The sequence below is a fragment of the Heptranchias perlo genome, chromosome 10 (genome assembly GCF_035084215.1).
Source record: "Heptranchias perlo isolate sHepPer1 chromosome 10, sHepPer1.hap1, whole genome shotgun sequence".
Lineage (NCBI taxonomy): Eukaryota > Metazoa > Chordata > Chondrichthyes > Hexanchiformes > Hexanchidae > Heptranchias > Heptranchias perlo.
Window position 1 is genome coordinate 63,492,780 of NC_090334.1, and position 26,582 is coordinate 63,519,361.

Here is a 26,582-nt window from a genome sequence, read left to right on the forward strand (position 1 = left end):
AAATGGCTTTTTGAGCCCATAATTTCTCTTTCATTTTAATTAATTCTTTCTCTAAAATACAAAGATCATGCTCCCTGAAATATGGGCTACACCTTACTGGGATTTGGTAAATGATTTTGCTTCAATTACTGTCAGTTCAAAATAAATCAGACTGGTTAACAAGGGTCAGCTGGCTTATTTCTAACTGTTAAGCTTGTATTATTACATTTAAGATTTTATTGGACAGCTTGACTTACTATTGCTAACATTTTCAGGCCATTTTTCAAGCCAAAATCCCAAAATCTGAATAACCAGCTTTTCACTTCACTGCAGTCTAATGCCACACAGCCAGAGATAACTGACTGGGCATGAAGAAGTTATGTTTTAACACTGGTATTAGGCATTTACATGCAAGATCTTCCTTTGTGCTTCACAGACCATCTAAATATTGAATGTGTTTAAAGTATACCATCTGATTCTCTGCCAGCACTCTTTACCCCACATAAGTGCTGGTGATCATACTCAAGTTTATCTGAGCACATGCGTCAAATAAATTAATCTGTGTCCCTTCAGGAATACTGCACCAGTCAGCTCCTTAATGCAAATGAACATAGTCCTTTGGCTATTGCTTCAGGTACTCCCCTCCCAGGTTCAGGTGATTGGATTGGCCCAACAGTGAAAGATTTTAAGACAGCCACAATCAGAGTAATTTGAATCACATGTGTAACACTTAAAGCTTCTGCAACTATTTTACAAATAATTTTAGTGCCTCATTGGAATCTGAACCTCCTTATACCCTGCTTCTTTGTTAGACTAGGTAGGGCATTCTTACCCTACAGATCCGATCCCTCAGTAATGGTCCTGCTTGTTTTCGTGTACCGCCCCTTCCAATTCTTCTTTAAAAGGGAGATGATTGCTACAATAGGAGTAAATGCCATGTGATCATCTTGTTGGTTTTGCCACAATACACCTCTCATGTAGTACCATTCCAGTTGTGACTTGTATCTCCATGTGTGTACAACAAGTAACTATTCAGAAAATGCAATGTGGGTGCAATTTGTTTAAATTACAAGGCTAAATGTGTCATAAATTTAATTTCAATAAAATATAGTTTTGAAATCAGTTTTACTTTAATCGCCTTTATAGTTCCATTGCATTTATAGAAAAGCTCTAAATTTTGTACTGTGAACATGTACTTGAAACTCACTTTTCTTTGTCTGAGTGATCTTTGCTGGACAATTTTGCTGATTGCAATATTAAATTGAATCTTTTTTCTTCTATCGAAGAATATTACACAATAACAACAACTTGCATTTATATAGCACCTTTAACGTGATAAAACATCCCAAGGCACTTCACAGGAGCGTTATCAAACAAAATTTGACCACCGAACCACATAAGGAAATATCGTGACAGGTGACCAAAAGCTTGGTCAAAGAGGAAGATTTTTAGGAGCCTCTTAAAGGAGGAGAGGTAGAGAGGTGGAGAGGTTTAGGGAGGGAATTCTAGAGCTTTGGGCCTAGGCAGCTGAAGACATGGCCACCAATGGTGGAGCGATTAAAATCGGGGATGCACAAGAGGCACGAATTGAAGGAGCGCAGAGATCTCGGAGGGTTGTAGGGCTGCAGGAGATTAGAGAGATAAGGAAGGGCGAGGCAAAATGTATTTGTCTCACTACAGATGGCAACATGAAATTCAACACAAATATATGTCATTCAAAAACAATTTTACTCTGTCCAAGTACAAATTCTTACCAGTAAAAGGATTAAGATGTAGATAATCCTCTCAAAGATCAGGTGACCATATTGAATGAAATCCAACATTTGTGCTAGGTAGCACATTTCCCGCTCTGAGTTCACATCTGAACTTATAAAATAAGACTTACGAAAAAAACATTTTAAGGAATTGTATTGTTAACCATAAACAAAATAAAAATAACATCTCTCCTTGAAAATTATATCAATCCAACTTGTATTCATGGTTGAATTACAGAAGAATTGTAAACAATTTTACAACACCAAGTTATAGTCCAGCAATTTTATTTTAAATTCACAAGCTTTCGGAGGCTTCCTCCTTCGTCAGGTGAACGATGTGAAAAAAATCGTTGAAGAATTGACAGTATCCTTGAAAAAATTGACAGAAGAATTGACAGTATCCTTGAAAAAATTGGGTTGTTTTCATCAGAACAAGGAGATCATGGAGTAATTTGATTGAGGTTGTTTAAAATTATGGAGGGATGGGACAGAGTAGATATAAACAGACTGTTTCCAGTGATTGAGGGTCTATAATGAGAGGACATAGATAGAAGATTAAATATAAGAGGTTTATGACAGAGAGCAGGAGAAACTTTTTTATAGAGGGATGTGAGGCTGTGGAAATGAGCTACTGGAGTTAGTGATGGAAACAGAAACCATGGGGTAGGTTTTCAACTTGCAGGCCCGATGTAAAACTGGCGATGCAGATTGGCCGCCCATTATAGAAACCAACCAATTTTCATTTCCATTGATTTCAATAGGATTAGGACTACTGCTCGTGTGGAGGACAAACACCAACACAGAATGGTTGGGCCAGTTTCCGTGTTGTAATCTCTATATAATTCTACGTATCCTAAGGTGAACTTATTGCAATAACTGGAGTAAGCACTTTAAAAGGCTATATTATAGAAACTGGAGACAATTTATTGGCAGTACTATCTGAAACAAAATAAATACCTAAACAATGAGGCAATTTTACGTTTCATTATAAATACCCAGAAATGTCCTGTTTATGTATCTGTATCCCATCTTACATTTTCTCATTGCAATGTGGAGGCAATTTAACGCCTGTGACCATGGAAATTCCCTTCCAACATGCTACACAGGGAATCTTTACATAAATATCATCAGCGCTATTTCCCCAAAGCATTTTACATCCAATTAATTATTTTTACAGTGAAGTTGCTGTTGTTTTGTAAGTAAGCATGGCAGCCAATTTGTGCACAGCAAGATCCCGCAAACAGCAAAAAAGGATATATGACCAGTTAATCTGTTTTTGGAGATGTAGACTAGGACACCAGGAGAACTCCCCTGCTGTTCTTTGAATAGATCTTTTACATCCACCTGAAAGGGCCGTTAGAGTCTTGGTTTAACATCCTATCTAAAATGCAGCACCTAGGACAATGCAGCATTTCTTCAGTACTGCATAGATATGTCAATTGATATCATGTACTCATGTCCTAGAGTGGACCTTGAATCCATAAGCTTCAGAGGTGGGAATGTTACCACTGAGGCTGACCCTTGTGGATCTCATGGAATTCAGACACTACCTTAGGTAGAAAGTTAAGATATATTCTATGTACTGATCTGCTTCATGTCTTGTTAAAGCAAAATGCATCTTAATTCACTTCTCATAAAACCCTCAAATTACAGCCACTACCATTACTCGGTGGTTCTCTGGTGACTTTTACCCCATATGATAAAGAATTTAAAGATTAATATTCCGAGCTACACAAACTCAAAGACTAATCCAGCCAATGAAAACTTGGAATCCTTTTTAGTTCATAAACCTTATCCACACTACAGTATTAATTAGGCTAGAAGATTAATTTACTGTGATAAGTATGACTATGTAAGAAAGGCAATGGCCATGGTAACTCTTGAATTGAAAGGCTTCCTGTAAGATTTCTACAGGAAGACATTAATGACACTAATTGACAAAGACTAAGTAAGCTTTATGAGTGGAGCATATGGTTCTGACAACATCAGTAAAGTATTAAATTTAATACAGCAATGCAACAAAAGGAGACACATCAGCCGTGGCAACTTTCCAGATGTGCAGACAGCATCTGACTGGGTGAAATGGAACTTCCTCCACTTCTGTGTATATTTGGCTTTGGTCCCACATTCAATAATGGAAACAAATGATATAGCATGACTCACAAACGAATATTCTGATTAATGTGTCAGTCTTGGCCTTAAGGTTGTGTACACAATAGGGTTTCCCCTTTAATTCCTATGTAGTTACTATTCCTTTGGAGGCCTTTGTTGGTTGAGGTGCATTTGCAACTAAGGGAATAAAAGCAAGTAAGACATATCATGAAAATACACTTTCTAAACAGATGGCATATTACTACTTGTGATCAACACTTCAGTTCTCTAGCTACAAGATTGAGTGGGACAAGGCCAAAAAAAATCTAATTCTACTTTTCAGCAATTCTAGCCCAATACTCTTTCAAATAAGCTGGTTAGCCCATCAGGTGATTAGGTTTCCATATTCCTGCAAAACTTAATAAACATCAAATTTCTCATTACCACTTTTGAAATAAAATACTTTTGTTGACAAAGGCAGATGATAGAGAACAGGGAGAGAAGGGGAAATCAACATAGTCAAACTCCAACTAAAGGCTCAAGAAGACTCAATTCCCAAGCCTAGATAATACCATGATCTTTCATTCATTTACTCTGTAGAAACTTTCCACTCCCTCATGGAGCAACATTGAAATGAATATTGCAATTTCCAAGAATCTTGCAGCACTCTAAAGAGTCCAAACTAACTACAGAGTCAAATACAGCCTTAAGTAAAGGTGCAGAAAGAGCTCTGTGAACATGCAAGGAATTGTTAGGCCACATAGAGCACTAGCTCTGGGATGGAAATAAAAAGCTTTTAGTTTACTAATTCAGTAAGGCTGAATGACAGAATAAGCACCTTAAGAAAATTGTTAAACTAGCATGTGAAAAACATGCAAAACACCTACAGGAAGGAAAGATGGAAGAATGGACTTGAATGTTTCTAGTACTTTTCATGTAGCAGCCAATTTCCACACAGCAAGATCCCACAAATAGCTCTGCGATTTTCAATTTAGCAAAGGGGGCCTAAAATAGGCATTAGGCCCCTCATTTACATATGTAAGGGGCATAACGACTGTTTTAGGCAGCCACCAGGAGCTCCTGAAAAATGGCCCAATCCAATATTGGGTCAGGCCTCCTTGGAACGCAGGATGTTGGTCCCAGACATTGTGCCCAGAAATTGGCCCTTGTTGTGTATGTTTTACGCCCATAAAACGAGAGCAACGAGATCCAATTGCTGCCCTGGAGTTTTTTTACATCCACTAGAATAGTTTAACAACTCATATGAAAAATGGCATTGCATCAAGCTTACTTCAACAGCACCTCTCTTCCATGTAACCTCTACCACCAAGAAGGACAAAAGCAGCAATGTTGTGGGAACACCTTCACCTCCATGTTCCCCTCCAAGTCACACACCATCCTGACTATTAAGACAGATATCGCCATTCCTTTATCGTTGCTGGGTCAACATTCTGGAATTCCTGATCTAACACCAGCGCTATCACCACAAAGACTGCAACAGGTGAAGGAGAAGGCCCACCACCACCGTCACAGGGCAACTAAGGAAGGGCAATAAACATAGCCTTATTAGCATCACCCACATTCTGAGAACAAAACAACTGTCACTCCTACGTAACCATTCTTGTTAATATTTTCATGATCAGCAACATAATCTAGGCTAGGCCTACTAATAGCCTAGGGAACTGTTCTCCAAAAACGATAATTATGCACCCAACCCATCATTCTGAGATTGGGGCTAGATGTCACTGTCAGCACACGCCTCATTCTTTCTGGTCATTGCATCATAATTGCATATATGAATGAGGCACTGTTAGCATCCACCAAGTCAAACACTTAAAACAAAGTATTAAGAAAATAAATTTCTTCCTGTGTAATATTTTGTATGGTTGAAACTGATAAGCCTGCCCAAAACTGATGAACTATCAATAAAATGATTGGTCTGAGTCTTTTTAAATGACCTTCAATACCTTCAATAAAAAGATTAACCATAATAACAAGTGAAAGTGGATAACCAAGGCAGCTGCGTTAACACTTTTAAAAAAGTATAAAGAAACAAAGAAACTCTCCAGGAACACAAAATATTTGAGCCAGAATATCTCTTAATTGAGATTTGTACAAACTCACCATGTCTACTTAACAGGAATTAAGACTTTGTAGCCTTAAAGAAGCATACACATCTAGATTTCAGCAGATGAGTAATTCAATGGCCCAGAATTTGCTGTAATCGGTCAACGAACGGCGCCCTACAAAATAGATCTGACACCATCCAAACAGAAAAAAGAGGTCACTGTGTGTAGATCCATCTGTTATGTTTTGGGGTTCTTCTATCCTTTTTGCTCTAGACATTTTTGGCTTCTGTGTTTCAGACTACTCTCGTAAGCTAATTCCTTGCTCTCTATCTCATTGAGAGTGTTTTCACTTACCCCAATATCGATATAAAAAATATCATGGCCCAGAATTTGCTGTAACAGGGTGGCGAACAGAGCCCGCCGTTAGTAGACTTGCCCTTGCCCATTTAATCTCCATGGAAGTGCGAGCTGGAAATGGCGTGGCGCCCTCTACAGAGCATCTGGGATCTGAATGAACAGGGCAAGCAACCGTGTATCTCCTTAAGCAATCAAATTGAAGGATTGTGAAATTAACAGCGCAAGGACTGAGAAGGAAGTGTAAGTTGGAATGGTGATTCATTGACAAATCAGGTACAGAAAGAGAAATACAGAGAGGGTAAGAAAATTTGGATTAGGAGAGAGAGAAAAAAGAGACAGAAAGGAAAAGTAAAACTTTAAAAAAGTTAATGTTTTTTTAAAAAATCTCCAACAACAATTAATACCTGAAGGAATGAGACTCCACACTTATAATAGTTAATTTTCAGTGCCAGAGAGGTTGACTGGCAGTAATTAACACATATCACGTCGTTAAAAGAGTATTAAGACTGAAATGGACAAGCCCTAACTTTCTGTGGTGAGTTTAGTTAATATCTACCATTCAAATACAGGAACTTCATGCCGTTCGGTGCATTTGAATGGTGCGTCAGACAGCGAGATGCCATTTTCACAAAGCTAACAGCAGAGCAGCACATCTCAGACAGCAACTTTCGATTTCTCGCTTTTATCTGTGCATCTGCCCCTCGCCTGAAGTTGCTGCGCCATTAGCCTCACCATTATTTTGACAGCAAATTCTGGGCCAATTGTGTTTTACATGGTCTAATGTTCCCATCCTTTTAAAACAGCACATCCAGGCCTTACTATGACCAATGCTATGGGATATTTGCTGGTAACATATTAAAACTGGTATTTCAGTTCATGCAGATCAAATACTGCAGACATTATACTGTACAATTTGTTACAGGTGCAAAGCAATCTCAAAAAATTGTAGTTACTTACTGCTGGGCAATTCTCTCCTGGAGATCAACTGAACAACAAATAAACTCTGCGCGACCTGCGCTTATGTTTACTTCACAACAATTAGATTTTGTTGCCGTAAAAGGACACAGTTGCATTTTAGGAGAATAATATCCTGTGCATTATATGGTATTAAATTCCTGTCCTTACAACACAGTGCATCATCCCATTTAGTGTGATGGGCATCCACTAATGCATGAAATAACACATATTTAAGACTGCTTTGTGTCTATGTTACACATGGAAATTGGTGGCGGGTGCTATTTTGGTAGTTAACATTGAAATTACACAGTGTAAAATATTTCCAAGTGAGTTTGTCTAATATGAAATGAGGCAAAGTCACATTTATAATAAAATATTTTTATGTGATTGTAAATTTAAGCTATAAGAACAATGATAATAGAGATATAATTTTGTAGATGGTGACTACAATTTTAGGGAAATATGGTTCGTCTGACAGAGAGCAGGGTGAAACTTGTACTGCAGGAGAAAGTAGTGATCATTTCAAGCATAGCTGTAGCAGATAGAGCTATTTTCTACTGAGTTAATTGGGCAAATTACTTTCACTACATGGTTCTGTGAATAGTTGAAGTATTTACAATTTCAACCCATGGGCTAAATGTTATTGGACTGGACCTAAATGAAGGAAAAAGAATAATTCGATTAGAAATTAAGTGAGTTTTTTTTATCCTTTGACTGACATTTCATTACAAAACTATTCTAAACGTGGATCGACCTTGATCAAAGGTCCAGTGATTCTGCATATTTCCTCACAAAGATTTCTTTCTAAAAGCTTTTGGTAAACAAAACAAACTTAGCCTGTGGAGGTCATGTAAATACATTTCTAAACGTTAATACACAGCACTTATACAACAGTGATTTATTTTTTAAAAAATCAAGGTTATGTTTCATAATATGAAACAGTTTTTGCAATACAGATGAGGTTCTAGCAAGTAGATGGTTTACTGTCAAGGAATAATGTACACCTCTCAACCTCTTTCACAGCACATTGTGTAGTACAATCATTTCATTTACCAGCATTGCAATGAATATAACCTTTAACAAAAAATGAAAAGAAACTGGCCACGAAGGGTATTACTTCAGTTCATCCCCAAAACACCTATCTGTGCAATGTTCATGCTAATCATTTAAAAATATATCCTTTTCTACATGTGTTATCACAAAGAGTTACTCTTGATGACATGAACAACACAGTTATTAGCCTGAAGTTGCATGATCTCATGAGTACAATGATGTAATTTGCTCTGGCTATGCACTGACTTGATCCATTGTTATGTACCCAAGAGCCTGAGGCAGGCTTTCACTGAAAGCTTGCACTTTACCATAGGCAAAGCATGGCCATCCACTCAGTATTTAATAAATCTCAGAATAAAGGAAACCATGAAAAACTATCAAATATATTACCTTTAATAGTTAAAAGGAAAATAAGATTTAAAATATCATCAGAAAAAAGATGTGAAAATTGCCCTAAATTAACTGATACGTGAGAAGACCTTTATGCTGAGAGGAATAACTGCCTTGACGCAACTGGATATTTGCTGGACTGTTCACTGAGTAGGTTCTTGCAGTTAAATCTTTGACATTTCTGCTTTAAAACAGCCATAAAACAGTTACAGACCTTTGTCCTGACCATAAAAAAGATTATCTTCCCACCCGGCAAAAATTACAATTAATTTTATCAAATAAATATATTAATCTTTTCCCAACTACTTTATAAAATATTTTGCAGTCGATCACAGTGAAATTCCATACAGCATATATCCCAGTAGAATAAACAATGGTGAATTAGGTTCCTGAACACTGAGCATAAGGGTTATGCTAAACTGATGATTACAGCACCTTTCTTTTGGGAATTATGATCGACAGTCAAGCATAGTCATTTAAAAGATTTTCCCTCTGTCCAACTGGAGGTTAAAATAGTTACAGTGCAAATCTCTAACTTGTGGAGTGGTTGCTCTGCTTTGATCACAATTGGGACCGGGGAATGCTCTGAAAAATAGCAACAGAACCTTTCACCAAAAATTGAACCATCAACCACCTACGTACAAATTTCAGATTTGTGAGTTTTTCCCAATGGAAAAAAAATCATCCAGTTATGGTTAGAACATACCTTTTCTAATAACTGATACACTTCCCTAACTTTACAAACATTGCAAAGATCCCAAAATATCACAAATATCATTAATTCTTCAGATTTTAGTTTTAAAATTGTGTTGAATTGATTTTCAGCACAGTAACTAATTTTAATCTCCCAGCGCTGTAAAACTTTACTTAAAAGCTGTTACATAAAGCTGTGTTTTTGTTATTTGTGGTAAGTGAACCGTGATTTCAGTAGAAACGCCCACAACAGCGAAGCAAAGACAGATTTGTCCAAATGTCCTTTTTTTCTGGTAAAGGGTGAAAGGAAGTTGCAAATTGTAGGGGATGAGATCACGCTCATCGTTTACCTCAGGGTGAATTTAAACCCTTGACCTTACTGAGGTTAGAGGAGCTCTAAACAGGAAGAGGAATGCTAAATAGGAGGAGGGACGGCCCTCGTCCCCTCACCCTTCCCAGTCCAGCTGTGTTTGGCTTGCTCTCACACTGTAAAGGAACTGAGATGTATTCTGAGGGAATGTTGTCCACTTACTTGGAGACACCAATTGCCTGGGGGGAGGAGGAGGCGGCGGTGGCGGGGGTAAGGGGGGAGGTCGGCATGAGCAGATCTCATGGCAGCTGTCAGTCACCGTCTCAAAAACAGATCTCCCGCTTGATTTCTGGAGTTCGCCCTGAGAAAGCTGGCAAAGTAAAACAAACTTGCATTAAACAATAAGCAAGCAGATTTTTTTTGGGGGGGGAGGGGGGAAATATATATACAATCTATCTGTCTCTGATCATTTCTACAGCGTAACCAAGGTTAACTTACCTGAAAGAAAAATAACAGAGACGTTATAACGTAGCGACTCAGAATCCAGGGATAGAAAGTAAATGACAGGTCAGCGGTCAGCATTCCTCCTGTGCTCTGGTCACAACCTGCGCGACTAAAATACAAAGTCAAAAAAACCGTTAAATTCGACAAGATTCAGCTACAAAAGATGACAAATCGTCTTCTAATTAAACTTGTTGTAAACTTTGATGGGAAGGGTTAGCATTTTCCACAAATAGTTTCCGTTTTCTTACAATTAAGTTCTCCTTGATGACTTGCTCTCCGGGACATGGGGCAGCTCCAGCCTCCTAGAAGATCTCGGGGAGCGCGCTTCAACTCTGCAAAAAGTCCAGAGGCGAACAGCAGAGAGCGGCGTCCGTCCCTTGTTTGAGGCAACTTGGCTCTTCTGTTTATACAGACAGGGAGAGACACGCCAGATCTGCCTTAAAATCGCAATGGCCGCAACACAAAATTGCTGCCAGAAAACATATATATTCAGCGATGCAGAAAAGTTACCCAAACTAAAAAAAAAGTCTTCTCCAAACGGCAGCTTTAAACGACACGAAGAATCACATGTTACGACCTGCACTCTTTAGTTAATTGCTGCAACAGGCGATGTACTGTGATCACTCAAGGGGTCTAAAGACACTGGAGCCAGTCCGTCTTCGTCTCCTCTCCACTCGCTGAACACAGTTATAGAAAGAGCACACCTCAATTCGCCTTGATGTGATTGAACGCTACCACTTGCGCCGAATCATCTTGCCGCCGCTCCTTCTGAAAGACATGTGGCAGGGGTGAAAAGCAGCGACGTTGCACAAACGATACCCCCCACCCTTGTTAGCTTTGGCAACGCGCTGAGCACCGTCGCTGAAAATGTTCTGAGCAAGAGTATCAGTTTGCAACTGTGCGAGCGGAGTCCCGAGAGCTGCTGCAAACGTTTTTCGTGTTGTCACATCACTCCGCTGCACCCAGACACATTCTCGAAGTGAGTGGGATCATGTTGGATCTGCATATGCAAAGAATTTCGCTCCAGCTCGCCTCTGAATCTAATCTATGCTCAGCACGCTGCAGTAATTTTTCAGATCGATGTAGCGTGTCCATTGTGCACTCCCCTGTATATGACAACTGCTTGGATGTATTCCGCTGTAATATCTGTGTGCGGGCTGAAGTGACTGTGTTGTAGCCTCAACCCCCCGCGCCATGGTTTAGATCTGATTTAGCAGCGCTCAGAGCTCTGTGGGTCACGCTCTGTCTCTGTCTTGTTTTGCACTACGTTAAAAGCAGCACAGAAATTCATCGACACTGTGTACATTCCCAGGTTGAAAGATAACAGATGCACGCACTCATAACACTCTAGGTTCCTCTTGCGTATTATCTAATATCCGCCATGTTGTTATAGGATTATATCCATCACCAATTGTGATTGATGCAGAGTTGTGACAGTTCCGGCTCTGATTTATTGGCAACCCCATAGCTGACCAAAGTTGTGATCTCCATTTATATTCTTAGTGAGCGTTCCCTAATCATTAGCATTTACTGATATTTATCGAAAAACGTTACAATTAAAGGTGCAAAATTCTCAACTTACATTTACCATATTCTACAATATTTTAACTGGAATTTGTAGTACTTAGATGAAAACATTAAGCTGGTGAAAAAAGTTATTAAAACTACACACAAATTTAGGGCATATTTCAATGCAATGACAACTATATTGAACTTGCTACACAATACTTTCAACAGTCGTCTTGTGTTCTGCAACAATCCAGCTTCATGAAGTTATGACTTGCCATAAGTCAGCATGATCTGTTACATGGCAGTTTATTAGTTGCACATTGTGTCAATCATTCTTTTGGGGCATTGCTTTTTCCTGTCTTAGTTCTTTATAGATTGCTGTTGATGGGAGTACAAGTTACAGAAGTCAATTCATAGAAGAGCACAAGTTTCACAAAGTGCTTTGACTATTAAGTAGGTGTGTCAGTCGTCGTAAAGCATAAACTGCTTACACACACGCATATATATATATAGACTTAAATATGTTGTCCATTGAGGTGTGGTTTGGATTAAAGTAAGTCTATGGTAAATGCTTTTAGTACCCTGACAGTTTACCTTATGTGAATATGATTATGGGTTTTCCTATTAATGGTTATTTTAATAAAATAAAAACAGTGAAAATACTGGAATCTTAAATAAAAACAGAAATTGTCAGAAATACACAGCAGGCTAGTCAGCATCTAAAAAAAAGCCAGCTTAACTGAAGGAAGACAAACAGGTGAAACCTTATACCGACTTTTCTCTTTATAGGTATAAACTGTGTCCAGCAATTTCTGAATATTGTAATAACTATTCACAATGAAATGAGCTGATGGAGAGGACTGGAATTGAGAACTGGGAATCATATACATTGGAAGTAGAGCGAATATAAAAAAGTAGCAGTCTCATGATACTGATAACCAAATTTGTAACAACCAGATAAGGATGCCTACTCACTAGATATAATTTCAGATTACTAATCTGGAATCAGATTTCCAGTTGGTTCAACTGGCAAAGGAAAAACTGAAATCTGCATGTTACCAAGTAAGTGTCTTAAATTTCATACACAACTGCACATTGGTAATTTGCAAGTTACTGAGGTAAGCTTCTGCTATAATGGGTCCATTCAATTGTCACGGGAAATCAAGACTAGGTGTTTAGATCTCTAATTTGAGAGGTATTATCTCAGTGGTTTAGGCCCTGACAAGACAATAGAGATACACTAGAACACTTTGGGGAGTTATGTGAAGGTAAGTGTATTAATTTATTACCAAGGTGGGAACATTGAAAATTCCAATACATATCAACTTTATTTACCTTTGGCAGTCAGTTAAGATACCCAGTCAGAATATAGTTAGAATTTCCAATCTTTCACCAGAGTAAGCAAAAATCAGTACTTGATTAATGCTAATGAATGACATTATACATTAGCGACAATAAAGGATGAAAGATGAGAACCTGACATGAAAGTTACTTTTATGGTGAAAAGACAAACCATGTGTTGTAGAGGGCAAAATGTTCATTCTAATGAAACAATTCATCAAATCTCAAGATTCTCTTTCGGAACTAAATAAATTCTACCGATGACAGATGTGTGAATGCATGGATGGGCCATTAGTGCAACTGTTACAGTTTCTAGATTTTTCAGTTACCTGTGGTTCTTTTGTATCCTGTAGGTCTGCTGTCTTTAATATATTCATGTAGACGGTAGCAACAGAGAAATTCATTCATGCAAGTGTTGCATATTTCTACAGTATTTTTAAGTTATATGCACTTTCAGAATAATGTACTAATATAATAAGATGCAAAGAGGATTCACATATTACAATGTGCACCAATTTTGGTAAAGCTCATCAGTATTACTGCACAGTGCCTCCATATACATCAGTAGCGTAAACACATTAATTTATCTAACATTAAAAAAAGTAATTTGGCTATAATCTGCTGGTGTAGATTGTCTTATCTTTAGCCTTCAATCTCGCTGTATTTAGTCTACTATAGTTAATGCTCCTTTGAACTTTCCAGCTTTTTCCTCCTAAACTTTTATGCCCCTCATTCTTCCCTCCCTCCCACAATCTACATGCGTTCTTCACTACTTCTTGATTTAGTATGTCCCCTACACCTTTCAATCCCAGTGATATATAAAGACTCAGCCATATTCTTGTTACTTTAGTCAAAGAGGTTTGATAAAGATCACATTTCAAGAATTACTAACAATACCTTAGTGCAATGCATATTAAAAAAATCTTCACCCAGCCCCCTATACACATAAGTTTAAACCTTCTATAATCTAAGGGATGACATTATTGTTTTTTAATGTGACAGCTACTGCTGCAGGTTATGTCCTACACTGTAGGCCTTGTGTCTGCATCTCAGCTTCCCAATTTTAAAAAGTTTTTGTTTTTGTCTGTGTCTGACCTATGATGCCAGTAGAGTGTATCACTTAATGATTTGGAAGTTGTCATTTGATTTGAGGAAATTGAATCTGTGGCCTCCCCCATTCTTTGGCTCATTGGATGGTTTAGTCCACCAGCATGTAGGATTTTCCAAAATATTCAACCCATGTCAGAATTTGTAAATTTGTGTTAATACTGTCTAAAGTAGTCATTTTCTGCAAGGCAATAAATTGGTGCAAAAAATATCAACAGGCAGGATCTTGCTCCTAATTTCTTTAAACTAGTTATCCCAGAAGACTTAGCAAAGCCATCTTACTATGACTCAAGCTGCTAAACCTCTGCTCAATCAGGTTGTGCGTTACAGCAAGTTTACTTCTGCCTCACTGGGGAGTCATTTCATTGCTGAATACAGAGTATTTAGTTCATTTTTATGGTAGTGACAAACATTACAGATGATAATATCTGCTGACAAACTACAGTTAGCAATTGCATTTGGAGAGGGCTTGAATTAAGCAACACTGAGTCACATGGGTAAAGCTAGAAGGAATGTCACTGAGGCTTCCTGTGAGTACAGACCTGCAAGGGACAAATCGTTCTTCTGGAATTCAAACTGCCATTGCTACGATTGAACATTGCTTTACCTTAGGATTTGAATTCACCAGAAGTGCTTTGGAGAGTTAACTTAACTCCGTACATAGCATGGTTCTCACGATTCAGTTTTTTATTGCATTTATTTGTGTCCAATATATTTAGCTTTAATTTAAAATACAAATTGAGAAATCAGCTGAAGAGTTGAAATGGTCCTCCCCTTCCTGGTTGAGGTTACCTTGTACAATAAATTGACTGTGATGGGGCAGCCCTATAGGAGTTGTACATTTTATGCTTCTTCATGTGGACAGTGAAGCAGAATGTTACATTAAACTAGTAATACATTAAATTGCTGTTATAAAACTTTGATGGCCTGCATTAAGGATACATTAATGAAGAAATCATTTCACAGGAGCCACAAAATAGCAGCACTGCGTTATAATACTATTAACTAGATCTTACAGACCTTGTGCTTGGAGAGTTGCCATTTACACAAATAGCTAGATTACGCTGTGGGAAAATAATTGTGTATTGACTGTGCTTTTGACAAACCAATTTTTTTACTGAGCCAGGTAACTCCTCAAATAGTTTCAATATCTTACTTGCCCTATGCCAGGGAAGATATTTGAAGAATGAACAAGCTTCAAACTGCGTTGATTTTCCATTTTTGATAACCCGGGAATCCTGGTTGCTACTTGTAACATTATCCTTCCAATAAGAAAAAGCAAAAGGAACATGTTTAATAAAGTGCCTGACCAAGTCTGGTAGATGTGTCTGATTTGGAACAAATTCTAGATTAATATTTAAAATATATTTGAAGAAGTGCTTAGGGTATATTTAAAATATATGCTAAGAAATGTCTATGATTCTCATATTATAACACAATCACTTAGAGACTTCTGTTTGGACAAAACATTAATTGAGGTATCACACTTTGCTTATTGTCAATCAATTCTGAAAATACCCAGCTGGCCTCTAATCTCTTTGAGGACATCTGTATATTATTAAAAATTCCTATCATGTACATTGCTTCCAGTTGTCATGAATTTCATTCACGCTTTTCTATCATTATTGATCATTGTAAATTGCAGTGTCAACATTTCCCATTCAATTTTGTTATCACCTGTCACAGTGTAGTTGCAGGGTCTAGCCACTAGGTGGTGTTGTGGAGCAAGTTTAAAAATAAATCTCACCACCTCACTACCCTGGAAAATAAATCTCACTCCTCTGCTTCCTTAAAGATTACTAAATCCACCACTGTTGCAAATTGTGCTTTTGTGTCCTTTGGGGTTTCTCCTATGACAAAACTGCTGGGATGTTGGGTATACCTACAGTTCAAATTACAACAAACTATCTCCCACTGTACTTTTAGTGTAACTAGTTGTGTTTGCATGTCATAGGGATGGTTGGTTGTCTGCTTTTTTGGAGGCTATGTCAGCTTTTTTGAAACCTTTTGCTAGTATTCTAAGTTGGCATGCATGTACTCAGGATTGCTAATCCATGGTGACCTCTTACAAGTACTTTATGTTTCAAAAGAAAATTTTATAAATTACTTTCCATGCTCCTGATATTTGTGAAGGAATGTAGACATTTGGTATTTCAGAGAGAATTATGAATAAATAGGTCAGATTGTCTGGAAATAAGGATAACATCTTTGGTACCAGAGACAAATAACTTAAAGTCCAGCTAATTTCACATCATAATTAAAGACTGACAAGTAACTACATCATAGAAATTATACTTGGATGCTTAATGCACTCCAATCAAATTATTCTGTCCATCATTTTAACAAAGGTACTAACCCAGTTATTTTAAACAGACTACCTCCATTAAATTAGCAAGAAAGGAATTTGATACAAACACATCAAGCTTTTGTACAGTAATATCACACAGTGTCATTTCCATGCTTCAGTTCTTAGTATTAATTCATTTTTATCCTTTAATTTACAAAGAGACAGCAGCCATGTACTATTTCAGAAAGATTATTCACAATCCACAGTTAATGATATAATTCTTGTTGCTGCTGACTAGTGGACAGTTATACTATTGGCTTTGTGTTAATGTGGAGTAGTTTTGGATGTGCATCCATAACAAAATCAGTAGTATAACTTAAATCAACAATCTACTACAGACTGCTCTAAAGATGATGCATGCAACCATCCCCATGAAGTAGTCCCACATTCCTTGGTCTTCATGCTGGGAGCAGTATAATTGCAGTTTAGTGCAAAGGCAAGTTGAAAGAATTTCCAAGTAGTTTATTTAAAGATTTTAGTTTCTAAAACAAATAATACATAGTGATAGATTAAGCGGAATTTTTGTATCAATACTCAGATCAGAGCCTAACGATCGCAAATGTTTTAAAGCAATACCGCCATATAGACCTTCTTAACTTAATTTAGAATCGTCCACAAAATCATGTACGTTTTTATTTTGTTATTTATATTTCTTGTTGAATTTTACTTATGTTTATTAAGGAGAGCGATATCAATGCTGTAGAATAGACCACTTTTGTTATTAGTGTCAGCATCAAATGCATTCACAGGTTGAGTACAGCACGGTCAGATGCAGGATACAGCTGTCTGCTCCAAAACAACTCCTTGGAAAAACCTCGGAACCTACTGCTACACCAGTGTGGTATTTCTTTTTCACTCATCTTTCTAGCCTCTTTGAATGAGACTGTCAGTTTTAATGCCAAAAATTGGATTTCTTTAAAATTCTTTTTAGTTTTAGAGAAGAAAAGTTTTGTGAATTAAACAAAAAAATTAAATCTTGAGCAATTTTCTGTGGAACCTGTCAGTCATTTGTGACATGCAATAAATGAAGGTGAGGGGGGGAGGTCAGAACCTGCCTGAATGTCCACGATGGTAACTGTTATGTAAATGTAACATTAAATCCCTATTTTTCAAAAGCAATGATGGACAACCCTCTTGTTGTAGGCAGAAAGACACAGGAATTTTCCTGCATCTTTCCCATGCTGCTGGTCTCAGATTTACATCTGGTTTTAAGCGTGAGTCTCAATGGTGAACCAATGAGCAAAATTTGAGTGTGGTGTTGCTAAGCCTTGACTGTCACCTATTTTTGAAGCACATCCCACCTCCAATTTTCTCCCTTTCTCTCGAAGGTGTTGACTCTTCCTCAAGTATGGCTCTCGGGTACAATGATGCTCTCCAGTACCTTACCGAAGTGGTCATTCTTCATATCTAAGACTATATAATGGGTCTCAGCAGATGATTTAATGATGGGCAGCAGCACAGACAAGCCTGATCCTGTCCTCACTTGATCTTCATATGTGCACTTTCCAGCAAGAGTCAATGAATAGCCATCAAGGGTGCGAACCTGGCTGATTTTTTTCCTCCCTAGCTCAGTGGCAATGAGCACCCTTATTTATATTGAGAATTTTGTGGACTATGCCTGCTGCTACCTTCACTCTCTGTAGATAATGGAGTCTCAGATTCACCAACCAATGCTGGTGTCTATACATTCAGTGTGACCACTTCTATCGGAATGTGCGAGCTCGCCTACTGCCCGATGGAAGCAGTCCGAAGCCTGGCTAATTTTCCTGATCAGACCTTGTTAACATTCCGTTGATGAGCTGCTCACACGTTTGGAAAAGCTCACCAATCGAAAGGGGCCAGTGATCCGGTGGCTCCACCATGGGGCCCAAGCAAGTTGAAGGGGGGGAGGCAAGACAATCCCAGGGAGAGCCCGTGAAGGCTGGGCATCAGGGGGGGTCGATTTTTGTGGGGCCAGGAAAAGTACTAATACTCTTCCTTACCCCATAAAAATTATTTACAAACCTTTAAATTTTTTTTTTGAATAGTCTGCAGTGGTCTCTTTAAGGACTGATGTTAGGCCACTCATTGCCAATCACCAATGTTCCACCCATTGGTACCTCAAAATTACGTGGTGGTCCTATTGATGGCTTGGAACCCTGATTTGAATAGGCTAATGAGGCTCCCACTGTTTCTGGCAGGCATCTAAGCCGCCCATTTCAAGGCCTCCACCAAAATGGCAATGACCCAGACGTCAGTGGTAACGGGGTGGTAAGTGTTACATTGCTATTTTATCACACTACCATCCCATTCCCACCCAGCAGAGGGAATGAAAGTCGTTCAAATTATAGATTGGCTGAGTTCACTTTTAAAGGGTGATTATACAAATCCCAGTACAGAATTTCACCCGCTGGGAATGCATATCAGGAATTCAGGTGCACAGCCACAAGATTTTCTGTCCAAATGGATGACAATCATGGGGGTTGCATGCCTGTATTCCTGATTTGTGCTCCCAGATTACAAAGTTCTGGGCAAAGAGTGTGAATTTGTCGAATTACCCCTTAAATATAAATCAGAAAAGTTATTTAACTACAAAGGGCTGATGATGGACAGCATTAACAAAAAATATTTACTTTTTTTTCCTTTATTCTCCCTTGTCCAAAGTGAATGCCTCAAATTCACACTGTTATCTTCAAGTAGTAGGGGGGAGGGCCTCCACGGGAACCATCAGTGCTGCTATTAAATTGGCCCGCCAGGAAGCATGTCTGTAATAATGAATCGTTTCCTGAAGCATTGAGGTAGTGACCTGCCAATTCATTTTTTTTGGTCTATTGGATTTTCAAAGTTTCGATTATCATGATTTAGGAGGAAAACTGTTACGATTATCATTCTACCTTTCATTTTGTATGACTAAATTGCAGTATTGGAACCTCCTTAATCATAAGAAATAGGCAGATCACAATTTACCGATTAATATAAAAAGCATAAGGGTAGAAATTAATGTTGCCAGTGTTATTGGATGATTTCCTCACATGTTCATATGGCATTTCTCTGTCAGCTGCTTTAACAGTGGCATTAACCCATTTGTTATATAAACAGGTTGATGCCTGTGTTAAAATAACAGTCATAGGAAGGTCATAGAAAATGCTAAGAGGTGGTCTAATATCACCAATGGTAATTTTCAGGCTGCAGTATCTTATTTGACTTAATTAGTATCAATTTTGAAAAACAGATGAATATTTTCTTCATTGCTTCAAAATGTCTCTCTATTTGATATTACATCACTTGTTCCAAGTTTAAATTGGACTAATGAGTTCTAAGTCTCACCAATCAGAAATATTAAATATCATAAATAAAATAATCTAAACAGGTTTGAGGTCTGCTGCAGTGCAGGCTACTTGTATGTATTTTTTGTATAATGGAGAAATCAGCCTGCAATTCAGAAACTACAGCAGAACATACAGAGACTATAATACCTGTTATTGGAGGTGCCAGCCAGTCACAAAAGGTGTCTCTCCCAGTCACACTTTAACTATGTTTTCTGATGCACAGGGGTTTGCAGCAGAAATGTTTGTTCTGAGTAAGCTATAATTCATATAGTAATATCAAAAACTATTTTCATAATCTGCAGTTTGCCTGAGTAGGTATGGGTAGATCAAACAAAGTATAAAAGAACCATTCTTTTAATAGAGAGAGCAATTATTTTTGAAGAAACTGCAGTACGGCTTATAAGGAACTGATCTTGAAGAATCTGTAGCAAAGACATATATATATATTTCATTATTAAAAATATTTTAGCAGTTGCTCAAGTTACAGTCTTCAAAAATGAATTCTCCATTTGCAGTGATTACAGAAGGCTCTCCATGTAAATATCAAGGAGTTATTAAAAAATAATAAATACCATTTTGTTCCTTTACTCTTTCTAACAAACTGTAGTCCACAGAATATTATTTGAGTGATTCCTGTATAATCTAGTGTTATGCTGGGAAACTGAGATTAGGGATAAAGCCTTGTGATCCATAATCTAATAGATGCCCGATTTCAGATTCTGACTGGCACAAATATATGAAACTGACCTCTGAAATACTCTGGTCTCGTGAAGACATATTCACCAAACCCCAGTCTCAGCTGGAAGCCGCACTCAAAGGAAGTATAGAATGGGAGATAGGGCTACAATATCTCCAACCTGTTCGACCTTCTAATGTGGCTCCCTACTGGGAGAGTTTAATTGGTGAATTTACCCACACACTTTAGTTAGGTTGAAAAAAAACTTCTGAAGTACATTTCCATATTGCCGCTCATATTGACTTATGCAAACAAATGTTTTACTATTGGGAGAAAGGCTACAACTGATTCAACAAATTATATACTCAGACAATGAAGAATACCCCCAGGTCATATGAGGGTAGCACTTATCAATTACATTTATGTAAATGTATTTGTTAAATTACATTAAGTAGAAAAATCCATATCAATACTGAAATATTTAACCGTGCATAAAAGAAAGGAGGTACAACTGCATAATATCCAATCGAATTTACCAGCAGTCTAGACAAGCTCTGATTGATCCGCAATGTAATGAAATAATGATGTATGAGTCAGTGTACATTAAGGCAGATTTGAGTGAGCATTTATCTAACTGAGTAAAAAACCATTAAAAGAGTTCAATATAGATGACTATTTTGGGCAATTTGTGGCACATGATAGCATATGTAATGTTTGAGATAATCAATTAATTCAAAGGGCAGAAAGAGACAGCAACATACTGTTATGCAGTGATGGGTGAAACAATTCTTTTTAACTCACAGGGCTTTCTATCATGGATTTTAATTTTAATGATTCAATTTAATACTGTATGAGTTCTGTGTTACTAAAGAATATAGTTAAGCATTGTGCTGTATGGTATGCTTCAATCATTTAATCCTAATGAATTTATACAACTTATCTAAGCATGTTTGATATGGGTATGTGGCACCATGTGTTCTGCAGCTGTTATAGGCACATACCAAGGGAGGGTGGTACCCCTACTTGTAACAACTGATGGGTTACATGTTCAAGCATGCTGCTCAACATTGCTGGAAGTAATTCAACCAATTGGTTAATGTTTTAATTTCAAAGACACTTTCTCTTAACTATTTCTAACGATGAAGAAAGTGATTAATGAGAAGCAAGTTGGCAAACAATCTTTAGCTGTGCCTTCTGCTTTTGGAGACTGTATGCACTTTTCTGTAATTGTAACCAATCTGATTTGTCAATAACAAATGAAATGAGGAAATACAATCACATCGTCATAGATGTCAGGTTCAATTCGTACATTTGTAAACTATTTTTCCCCCATTATTTTCATAGTTATTTTTGCCTTTGAAGATCAATGTCAAAGATTGCTTTGAATCAGAATTGTGGAAGAAATGGATGTTGGTTTTTCTGCTAGAGAAAAAAGTTCACTTCACAGCCATAATAACTGTGCCTTATGTAGAACCCTCAGGAACTTGCAGACATGCAAACAAACAATTAGTGTTATAACTGGTGGTGAAGATAGAATACTGGAGCCTTACCTTCAGTTGCTTCCAAGCCTTTATTCCCAGAGACCCCATTACACACTCCCCTATAAATGGAGAGTCCCCAATTGATACCCAACACCTGAATACAATTAACACTAATTGATATAAATCACATGGATTAGCAATTAGCACCGCAAAATAACAGTAACAGCCAGCATTTGATCATTATCAGCAAAGTCCATCAAATGGTTGCTTAATCTACTCACAGGTAAAACAAAAGTAAAATACTGAGGATGCTGGAAATCTGAAATAAAAACAGAAAATGCTGGAAACACTCAGCAGGTCAGGTAGCATCTGTGGAGAGAGAAACTGAGTTAATGTTTGACCAAGTTGTAGAGATCGTTGCTGTCCCTTTAACAGAGGGCCAATTTTACTGCTTGTAAACAATTTTACAACACCAAGTTATAGTCCAGCAATTTTATTTTAAATTCACAAGCTTTCGGAGGCTTCCTCCTTCCTCAGGTAAATGTTCAGGAGCTGCAGTTGCTTTAAATATGTTGGGCTATTTCAGGCCAAGACTCAGATCTGGACATCCCTATGGGCTCCAATTCCAGCACTCCATTTATCTGGACTTGGGTATCTTGCCGGCATCGGGGTCTATCAAGGCAAATTGTGCAAGAGCAGGGGGAAGTGCAGCAGATGACTCCGTCCTGTTGACCCCAACTCCTTCTTGAAGTCAGGCCATCATTGGGACGGACAGAACTTCAGCCCACTCTGGTCCCCAGCAGTAATTCCCAGGCTCTGCGTGATTCTCGGCCCACATCTGTTCTTTCCTGGCCCTTTTGTTCAGTAATTCTGCCGTAGTCCCTGAGAAAATTCAAGGCCAATTGAATAATTTTGACTATGGGTGATTGTGTAAAACGAGCAATATCGGATAAGCCACCCATTATACATCTCTCTGATTTTCATTTCCATTGAAGTCAATCACCCAAAGTCAAAATTACGCCCAATGTGTCTTAACCCCAGCCTGAGATGAGCACCTACCCTTCCCCACTATGTGGATTTTTCCATTTCCCACACTAGCTATCCTGGTGGCATCTCAAAGTGAGACTGCTAATATAAGTGCAAATTCAACAATCTCATGCTTTGTGGGAGAGCTGTGCTGGAAATGAGCATCTTTGGAGATAAGGTACAGCATTGTATTGCCAATTCTCCAACCCTTTGAATGTGGGTCTCTGCTGATAGCGCTGAATATACTCTATTTTGTCAATTACTGTTGAACTAATTGCAATTCTGTACTGTAGACTCAAATGCACTGTATGCTGGGCTGAGTCTTCCAGCCTTATTTCACTTTAGGCCTTCAGAAGCATTAGAGAGAAAATATCAATCTGGACCAGATTCAAATCCAAGACCCAGATATAAAAGGACAGTGTTCTAATTCGTGTCACCCAGTCCCTAAAGAAATGTATTTTTGATCCAAATAAATTACTGCAGTTACGTCAGTTTGGACAACAGCATGAAAATATAATCAAAGCACATCTGATGTCCTCAGGCAGCTGTATAACTTTGCATTTGGCTTGCAGAACAAACAGCATAACTCAGTCTTCTCGCAAAGGCTGGATCAATTCCAGCAATAATTGCAAATTTATTTTTAAATCTGATGAGATAAAACACAAAAGGCAGAAAAAATTATAATTAGTGTTCTACAATAACAGATTATAATATAATAGATGGGGCGATATTCTCATCTTAATGAAGCATCAAAATTATTCTCATTCTGATTGAGTTCTCTGTCAGTACAATTCCATTTTTCTACCTCCCACCCTCCCTCGACCCCCTCCACCCCCGCTAATAATTACTGTTGCTATTGGCAAGATCATCATCGAAACCGGCGTAATGTGTAATTCCGACATAAGTATGATTGAGGAAATTCCACCCATATGGTTCATGACTCTCCTCCCCTCACCATGTGCACAGTATCTACTAGTTCTATATTATACTGAATTTGTAGCTAGTCTGAATTAAAATGTGACCTATAAATGGTACCGACTTGTTTACTGCTTTGTTACTGCGGAACAAAATCGGTTTTAAATGAGCTGCAGATTCAAATGATTTCTGAAATAAAAGCAGAAATTGCTGGAAGCATTCAGCAAGTCAGGTAGCATATGTGGAGAGAGAAATAGAGTTAATGGCCTTGATATTAACTCCCCCATGACGGGTGGGAGAGAGTTGGGGGGGGGTTAAAAATTTTAAAATGTGGAGCACATCCTTAACCTGCCACGTACGCGGCCATTGGTGCTTTTACCGTGTTGTGCGAGTGTCCTGCCCGCAAGAGACGGGGCATTACATTAACATATTTAAATCAGGCTCTCAGTGCAATTGGGAGCCTGATTTAAATTTAACAATTGCTGCACGGATTTCCGAGGGGTCGGGAAACCCGGCAGTGAAAGGGAGGCGGGAGTTGCCGGCTCTAGAAAGTCAGTGCCTTTTACAGCATTCCTTGTGGGCCAGGAGGAGCAAGAGTGTTCTCCCCTGTCCCACAAGAAAGCCTTCAGCCTCCCCTCTACCGATCGCGGCCTTTCTCTCCCCCCTGCCGTGATCACCAACCTCCCCGTCCCTTCCAGCATCGATCTGTAGCCTTCCTCCCTCCTGCGATGGCCTCTCTTTCCCACCCCCCCAAACCCTGATCCCTCGCTCCCTCTCCCCTCCTGATTGCCTCTCACCCCCCCCCACCAAGGCCCAAGTTCTCGCTCCTTCCCCCACCCCTCCCACCCCCCGCCGATTGCCGGGGACCATCAATTTGGCTGGCTGCCGGGCGGGAAATGGAAGAAAAAAATTATAATGGGGTCCTGCAGTTAAATTCGGCAAGACCTCCACATCCCCGGCATTGTCGGATTTCCCCACGCTACCATGCTCCGCCACACCCTACCCACCTCCCCGTAAATATCGGGGCCAATGTTTCCTGTCGATAACCTTTCATCAGAACTGATGAAATGTCAGCAAACTTCCATCAAAAGATTTCTATTTGACTCCTATGAAATATCCTGATTTTTATTCCTTGCTGTTTTTCAGTAACTGTTTATACAACATTGGACTAAGATTCAATGCCATCTTCTTATAGGCCCTGATAACAGGCTGTATAAACACAAAGAACAATTTACTTTTGCTTAGATGTAAACTGAATTTGATCCTCTTTGTAATCTAAGTATGTAATATAATTGGATTAAACGAAAAAGGCACTTTTATCTGTTGACTGAGCTCGCATTGATTTTTAAAAATTCGTTCATGGGATGTATAATAGGAAACAATTTTACAACACCAAGTTATAGTCCAGCAATTTTATTTTAAATTCACAAGCTTTCGGAGGCTACCTCCTTCCTCAGGTGAACGATGTGAAAATCATTTTTCATGAGTCCATCATGAGTCCATCACCGGCATCTCCACATCATATAAATGAGGCCAGAGGCCGAGTATCGAATGTGCCTTGGACCTACCCATTCCGGCACAGGGTTTGTTCCCTGGCCAGTAGGCCAGCGCAAGCTAATTTCTAGGCCTGGAGCACAAAAGTGGAAGATCTACCTGAAGGCTCTCAGTTGAACTGTGAGCATGTGTAAACTATGTGATGCTCATAATCCAGGCTGACATTCCTAGAGCCAGTACTGAGGGTATGTTGCACTGTCTGAGGTGCTGTCTTTCGGCTGAGACGTTAAACCAAGGCCCTGTCTGCCCTCTCAGGTGGATGCAAAGGATCCCATGGCACTATTTCGAAGAAGAGCAGGGGAGTTCTCCCTGGTGTCCTGGCCAATATTTATCCTTCAACCAACATCACTTAAAAACAGAATATCTGGTCATTATCACCTCGCTGTTTGTGGGACCTTGCTTTGCATAATTTGGCTGCCGCGTTTCCTACATCACAACAGTGACTTTGTTTTTTTTATTTTTTATTCGTTCATGGGATGCGGGCGTCGCTGACGAGGCCAGCATTTATTGCCCATCCCGAATTGCCCTCGAGAAGGTGGTGGTGAGCCGCCTTCTTGAACCGCTGCAGTCCGTGTGGTGACGGTTCTCCCACAGTGCTGTTAGGAAGGGAGTTCCAGGATTTTGACCCAGCGACGATGAAGGAACGTCGATATATTTCCAAGTCGGGATGGTGTGTGACTTGGAGGGGAACGTGCAGGTGGTGTTGTTCCCATGCGCCTGCTGCTCTTGTCCTTCTAGGTGGTAGAGGTCGCGGGTTTGGGAGGTGCTGTCGAAGAAGCCTTGGTGAGTTGCTGCAGTGCATCCTGTGGATGGTGCACACTGCAGCCACAGTGCGCCGGTAGTGAAGGGAGTGAATGTTTAGGGTGGTGGATGGGGTGCCAATCAAGCGGGCTGCTTTATCTTGGATGGTGTCGAGCTTCTTGAGTGTTGTTGGAGCTGCACTCATCCAGGCAAGTGGAGAGTATTCCATCACACTCCTGACTTGTGCCTTGTAGATGGTGGAAAGGCTTTGGGGAGTCAGGAGGTGAGTCACTCGCCACAGAATACCCAGCCTCTGACCTGCTCTCGTAGCCACAGTATTTATATGGCTGGTCCAGTTCAGTTTCTGGTCAATGGTGACCCCCAGGATGTTGATGGTGGGGGATTCGGCGATGGTAATGC

At 39.0% G+C, this 26,582-nt stretch overlaps 1 protein-coding gene across 2 annotated transcripts in view; it reads right to left on the reverse strand.

Moving 5' to 3' along the window:
• The window catches only part of prima1 (proline rich membrane anchor 1), a 162,912-nt gene extending 151,500 nt beyond the window's left edge, over positions 1-11,412 (reverse strand). For both annotated transcript variants that reach the window (XM_067991945.1, XM_067991944.1), the window contains exons 1-3: positions 10,406-11,412; positions 10,152-10,266; positions 9,876-10,023 (exon numbers count right to left, since the gene is read on the reverse strand). In XM_067991945.1, the coding sequence (XP_067848046.1) occupies positions 9,876-10,023; positions 10,152-10,235 (232 nt within the window). In that variant the 5' untranslated portion in view covers positions 10,236-10,266; positions 10,406-11,412. The remainder of the gene's footprint in view (positions 1-9,875; positions 10,024-10,151; positions 10,267-10,405) is intronic.
• Positions 11,413-26,582: the final 15,170 nt, after the last annotated feature.